Genomic DNA, 6,882 nt, shown 5'->3' on the forward strand with positions numbered 1-6,882 from the left:
CGGCAGAGGGATCTACATAGTTGTAGCCCCTCATACCATTATCCCCCAATCGGCGGCGCCGACGAAGAAGCGCCACTCATCTGCTTGGCGGCTTCGAACTCGCCGTTGATCATCAACGCCGTATTCCACAGCAGGCCGAGCTGCTCCAAGTTGAGGTCGCCCATCTGCATCGGGACTAGGCCGTCGATCTCCCTCCTCCGCTGCTTCATCCGCTCCACCTCCGCCTCCGTGTTCACCAGATGCTGGTTCTGCTCGTACATGACCGCTTCGCTGTGGGCCCTGATCATCCTCTCCGCTGCACTGACTCCAGCTGGCGGCGGAGGCAATCCGCCGCTAGCTTGGAGGAACCTAATACAAATATATTTATTTATTTATTTAATTTTATGCATGAAAACCATATGATGAATTAAGAAATATTATTATTTCGCGCGCTTTTTCACTATTTAATAATTTTATTTATGTCAGAAGAAGAACCTGTTGGTGACAGCTTGGACGCTGGGGTGGCCGAAGCAGTGGGGCTTGTTGCCCGGGGAGAAGACCACGATGGCGCACTCGGCGCCGCACAGCGTGCTGAGCTCGCTCGCCTTCTTGAAGTAACTGTTCTTGCTGAATCCATGATAGGAATAGAGAAACCTTTTGGGTATATAAGACAGGTGAAATGTAGTAATTAATTTTAGCTCGTTTCGTGAAATAGTAAACATTTATCAAAGTTCTTCAACTATTGGAAAATCACAATTGGGGATTCTTTGTTATAATTATAAATCGATGTCCCGATAAATTAAAGACACATTATCAGTATTTTCTTTACATAAAAAATGGGAACTCTTGTCGCGGACACATTTAAAATGAAATTTGAAATAATTTTATTATAATCATAAATAAAAGGTGCTACTAGTACAATTTTAGTTGTAAAGATTAGATACTCTTTACCTTGAAGTACTAGCTCGTTCTTAATTGTGATACATGACTAAAAAGGGAAAAATTTAGGCTAACAGATTTGAGTTGCATTATTTAAAATGCGATTCTTGTCGAAATATTTTGATCGCGAATTAATTAATAGGTGAGATATAAGAATGTTAACGTGCACATCATTGATATCAATGCCGCGTGTGCATAGGCAAGTTGCGGTCAGGAAGGACATTTATTAATGTAAGCCGACCCCTAAAAGTTTTGAGCTCAAAATATTGAAAAGCTAAATTTTACGCAATTCAATTTAATTGCATAAGCCTTTGCACTATGATCCGCATAAACTACATACGAAATTAGTACTTTTATATATATAACAATTCTAAAGACTTAATTGGTTGGTCTTTAGCCCTAGATCGGTCAAACCCTTATAATGATAGACTTGATCTACATTATTGATCGAGAATGCCACATGTGCATATGCAAGCATGGGTCAAGACAGGACATTTATTAACGTAAGCGAACTTTATAAGTTTAAAATTTTAAAATGCTATGTGTTTTGATTTAATTGCATATGGCTATGTACAATAATTCACGCTAACTACTAAAAAAGTTAATTATTTTATAAATAGAGAAATTCTAAAAGAATTAATTGGTGGGGTCCCAAGCCCGGGGTTGGTCAACCCATGGACTGATAAACTTGGTGTACAGTATTGATGGGTCTTAAGTCTTTGCACTACGATTCATATAAACTACTTATAAATTTAATAATTTATATATATAAAAATTTTAAAAGAATTAATTGGTGGGTCTTAAATCTCGCGTCGGTCAACCCTTGGACCGATAGATTTGATCTGCACCATTGATGTAAAATGCCACATGTGCATAGGTAGGTAGTGATCAAGAGAGTGCATTTTAAATGTAAGTGAAGTATATAAGGTTCGAGCTCAAAATTTTGAAAAGCAATATTTTATGCAATTTAATTTAAATGCGTAATTTTATTAAATTGACTTATTTCTCTTTTTAACAAAGCAATATATTTTTAAGACCAACTAAATTGACTTATTTCTCTTTTATTATGAACAATTAGATATTTATAGATGTTTTAGAATTCTCTACTATTTTCATTAATATTCTATTTACAAATATTTTATTATGAACAATTAGATATTTTAATATACAATATCTAGATAATAGTATTACATGATCTCAAGATATTTTTACCACAAAATATCTTCATAAAAATTGAGTTCATTTTTTTCAAAACCCCTTCTTAAACTAAATTTTTCAATTCAAGTCAATTCAAGCAAAAGTTGGATCTTGATAAAATTTTCGTACATGAGTAGCTTTTCAAAAATATTGACAACTTCACATGTAATTTCTTGTACTCTACTTGAACCTTCTCTTTTGAAATACATTATCTTGTATGTAATTTCACGTACTCTACTTACTTGAGCCTCCTGTTTTGAAATACATTATATTGTAGTATAATGGATGCGAATATCGATGTATTTACTTCGATTATGAAACATTGCATTTTATAGTGCAAATCATATCTAAGTAATAAACTCTTGAGCCAAACCACATGGAAAACTTATGCCATATACCAAATACTAGTATTATACTCTCTTCGTCCCACAATAATTGTTACTCTTATTGTGGGCACGAGTTTTAAGAAATGTAAAGAAAAGTTGGTTGGAAAAGTTTGTGGAATGTGGACCCACTTTTTATATTAATTTATAATAAAATGTGAGTAAAGTGAAATTAGTGGAATGTGAGACCTACTTACCATTTAAGGTAAAAATGAAGTATGACAATTTGTGAGACAGACCGAAATAAAAAAGAGTGACAATTTTTGTGGGACGGAGGGAGTAATATAGTTTCACTTTACTTTGTACCCCCCCAATAAAAAGCACATTTTGTAATTTTGGTTTGTCACATAATAAGAGTCACATTTCACTTTTATCATAAATAGTTAGTAGGTCTCATATTACATTAACTCACTTCACTCACATTCTATTATAAAACTTATACTCACTCCATCCGCGAATAGGAGTCTCGCTTTCTCATTTTAGTCTGTCCGCGAATAGGAGTCACGGTTCACTTTTACCGTAAATGATAATAGGGTCTTACATTCTACTAATTCATTCCACTCACATTTCATTTAGAACTAATATATAAAAGTGGGATACTTGCTTCTAATGACAGACATAGGTAGTATAAAAAGTTAGACTTCATATTTCACTAACTTTTCCAATCAATTATTTATTACATTTCTTAAAATCTGTGCACACATGTATACATAATGCATGTTAATGTAAGATCATTTACACACGATTTCAATCAATGTATTTAATTTTAAATATTGAAAGTTTGTGTATTTCATGCAAATAATATTTAAATAAATATTGAAACCATATTAAATTTCATAACAATCTCACTACAAAACAAATAAGCCAAAAAAAAATTGCTCTCACCATTTTTCTTCCTCCCGTAACGGTCAAATCATCAATTCATTTGAATTAACATTGCCCTTTCAAGCACTAGCCGTTACACCATCTCCTTCAAATCGAAATTACTCTCAATCTCCTTCAAATAATATCTAATTAAACCCAGAAAATAAATCCTCATCAATCAATATCCATATTCTCAGTTTTCACTTCTCTCTAAAAACAAAAAAATCGCTCTCATCAATGGCGGCTCATTCCAACAGTTCCCTCTCTCCACTCTCTTCCAAACCCATTAATCCAAATCCAAGAAACCCCGAAACCAATTCAACAATTCGCAGAAGCTTCACTGCTACCAACAAACCCTCGCCTCTCATTAATCAGAGACGCCTCGATCCGTTCACACCTGCTAATAGCCCTTCAGGTATTCATTTCTCTCACACATTCTTGATTCTTGATTCTTGATTCAAGATTCAAACTTGAGTGATTTCGATTGCTTTTGGCAGAATTTGGGGGAAGAAGATGTGTGGATAGAGATTGCGAAGAGAAAGAGAATGGTGAAAAAGACTGCATTTTGAAAGCTTCGAAATTGCAATCTCCGGCGAAGGGTTGCAAGAATTTCATCGCGCCCACGATTTCTGCGGCCTCGAAGTTCACTCCTTCGCCGAGGAAGAAGGTTTTGGTGGATAGGAACGAGCCTGTTCGGACCTCCATCTCGTTCTCAGATGGAAAGGCCATGTTTTTCTCTAATGAGAATATGTCAGCTTCTGTTGTTGAGACTCATCCGGTTTCGAAGCCTTGCAAGAAGGTGACTTTTTCGGATGAATCAGTGATTACTGATTCTGATGGTGTGGGAGTGGAGTCGAAGGTTGTTCAGTCTCCCATTGATGTTGATCCGTGTCTCCCGCCTTATGATCCGAAAACCAACTACTTGTCTCCGAGGCCTCAGTTTATTCGTTACAAGCCAAATCCCATAGTTGAGATGCTCTTGAACAAGGAAAAGGGGATGGATTCGGATGAATTTGAATATAGCCTAATGGCAGAGATGTTGTCCGTGGGCTCTTCAGACTCTGATGAGGCCTCAGCTGATATGGTGGTTGGATTGGATGAAGAGATGGAAGCTGTTGATCATGTCTTAGACTCGCCTTCTTTGGTATTGCCAATTGTTACAGCTCCGGCTGATCAAATCTTGGAGGAGGAACTTGTTGGGAGTGATGGGAAGAAGGCAATTGATCATGTGTCTGAGCTGCCTTCTTTGGCATTGCCGGTTCGTACAGCTCCAGCTGATGAAATCTTGAAGGAGGAATTGGTTGGGAGTGATGGAAAGAAGCCGAGGAGGGTGGCTAGATTGAAGTGTTTTTTCACTATGGTTCTTGTATTGTTGGTAGCAGCTGGTGCGTCGGTTTCTGTGACGAGCACTCCTTCATTTGATGAGTCGTTGTTGTTCATTAAGGACCCGAGCTTGTCTGATTTGAGTTGTAGCAGCTTGTACGAGCAATCAAGAGCTGTTGTTGCCTCTGCAAGGTCGAGTCTAGGCTGTGTAGCGGCTAGTTCTGCAGCTCTAGTGTTCAAGCTAGCTAACGAGCTGGTTGAAGGCGAGAAACAAGCTCCCGTGCAGTTCATGAACCTGTCTGATCTGCAAGAGAATGCTTGGAAGGAGGCATATTTTCTGAAACAAGTGGAGAGCGTTGAAGAGGACGAGTTTGAAGAGGATTTGGACAGTGAAATGGAAGATGAAGCCTATGCAGATGAGGAGATTGATCTTGAAGCTGAAATTGATGCATTTGAAGAGATGGATCAATCAGCTGACTGGGATGATTACACTGAGAAGGAAATTGATGAAACCATTGCAGAAACTGCTTCTGATACTGTGATTCAAACAGAGATGGATCAATCAGCTCCTGTTTCTCTCAATCAAGAAACTGATGTGGAAACTGCAATAGAAACTTCTCCTGATTCTGCTCACATGGAATCTGAATCTATGCAAAATATCCAGATTCATACAGACATGGATCAATCATCTGCTGATCCTCAAAATCAAGAAACTGAAGTGGAAGCTGAAATGGAAATGGAGAAATCACAAGTTGACATCAACGTTGTAGCTTCTGATAATGTTGAGATGGAATCAAGTGTTATAGCGTTGGCAATTACTTTTTTGTTGGCAGGTGTGGTTGGAGTTGCGGTCTTAGTGTACAAGAGGTTTCCCGGCTCCTCACCTAACGTTGTGCAAGTGGAGCAAGTCGTGCCAGTTGAGAGCAACAACGGGATGAAGGGGTTGCTAAAAGCAGCAACACTGAGGCTATGGAGCAAGAGGAGGAATATTATTCAGAGAGTTGGCAAACGGAAATGAGCAGCAGCTATCATGAGAGGAGTGGTGGAGGAGGCGAAGTAGTGAGCTCGGAGAGGAAGGCTAGAAGGTATTCGAAGAGGGAATCGTTGGCTTCATCCTCGGGGTCGCCTTCTTATGGAAGCTTCACCACTTATGAGAGGATTCCCCCCAAGGCTAATGTGAGTGTCACAAAACGTTATTCTTCTATCTTCATTCATTGTTGTTATGAAAAATGAAAAACTAAAGTGGTTTTGATGTATGCAGGGCTATGGAGAGGAGGAGATAATGACTCCGGTTAGGCGATCCAGCCGGATTAGGAAGAAGGTCACCTAAGTGTTCTGCATTAGAAGTAGAAATACAAGTAGAAGTATAAATAGAATTGTAGAGAAGTAGCAGTGTTGTGCAACACATCTCTGATGTGAAAACAGAAATAGTCTAGTTTCAAAGTAATGCCTTTGTACTGTGAATTAGACCATATAGTCTAAGTCTACTATTTTCAAGTTGGCTACATTTATATTATTCCGTATGTTTCATAAAAGTAATCTTCTTTTTCTATTTTAATCCGTTCCACAAAATTGATTTACTTCTATTTTTGGCAAGTTTTTTCTCTGTTATGAGGTGGGTTTCGTTCTCACTCTCTAATCAGCCTTTGTTTATATCTCTTCTATTTACCAACTTCACACTAGAATTTATGCATCCCCTGAATCCCTTTTTTTATGGGAGGAGGAAGTATCTTTCTTTGCTTGGTAGAAACATCAAACAAGTACTAGTACATTCCAATAAAAGAAAACAAGAGTTCCACATAGTATGATGTAAAATACTTTATATTTCCTTGCAATATTCTTCTGATTGTAGTATCATCATATTTCTAAAAATATCATTTGATATCTAGACTAAGTTAATTTTGGAACATTACTAATTACAAAAGTCATTTATTTCCAAAAATTTGTCATTCTAAATCGGAAATAACATGTTACAGTAAAAAAAATTGTGAATCTGGATAAATTAAGCAAACATTTATTAATTAAGTGATAAGTGATTAATTAATAATCAGAGAATTACTTTTTTGGGGAGAGGTCAAAGTTATATGATGTAAGAATATTTAAATAAAGATTAACCATTTAAATCTAAATCACATATAAATTAGGTGTCCCACAAGATTTACTAATTGAATTTACCAATTACGTAGTACTCGTAATT

General features: G+C 37.0%; 2 protein-coding genes across 2 annotated transcripts; one reads left to right on the top strand and one right to left on the bottom strand.

Moving 5' to 3' along the window:
* Positions 1-38: 38 nt before the first annotated feature.
* Positions 39-2,949, bottom strand: LOC121754821 (agamous-like MADS-box protein AGL62). Its single transcript, XM_042150121.1, has 3 exons — positions 2,945-2,949; positions 475-606; positions 39-348 (listed from the first exon to the last, which is right to left on the bottom strand). The coding sequence occupies exons 1-3, from the start codon at positions 2,947-2,949 to the stop codon at positions 39-41; spliced, it is 447 nt and encodes a 148-aa protein (XP_042006055.1).
* Positions 2,950-3,486: 537 nt separating this feature from the next.
* On the top strand, positions 3,487-6,220 carry LOC121753838. The gene is made up of 3 exons (XM_042149098.1): positions 3,487-3,777; positions 3,860-5,861; positions 5,947-6,220. The coding sequence occupies exons 1-2, from the start codon at positions 3,600-3,602 to the stop codon at positions 5,701-5,703; spliced, it is 2,022 nt and encodes a 673-aa protein (XP_042005032.1). The 5' UTR covers positions 3,487-3,599; the 3' UTR covers positions 5,704-5,861; positions 5,947-6,220.
* Positions 6,221-6,882: the final 662 nt, after the last annotated feature.

Source organism: Salvia splendens, chromosome 11, assembly GCF_004379255.2.
Source record: "Salvia splendens isolate huo1 chromosome 11, SspV2, whole genome shotgun sequence".
Lineage (NCBI taxonomy): Eukaryota > Viridiplantae > Streptophyta > Magnoliopsida > Lamiales > Lamiaceae > Salvia > Salvia splendens.

Excerpts from the sequence above, each read along its gene's own strand:
- LOC121754821 (XM_042150121.1), bottom strand. Across the intron at positions 349-474 it reads GTCCAAGCTGTCACCAACAG|GTTCCTCCAAGCTAGCGGCG; the intron begins GTTCTTCTTCTG and ends TATTTGTATTAG.
- LOC121753838 (XM_042149098.1), top strand. The coding sequence starts at position 3,600 with ATGGCGGCTCATTCCAACAGTTCCCTCTCTCCACTCTCTTCCAAACCC. Across the intron at positions 3,778-3,859 it reads ACCTGCTAATAGCCCTTCAG|AATTTGGGGGAAGAAGATGT; the intron begins GTATTCATTTCT and ends TGCTTTTGGCAG.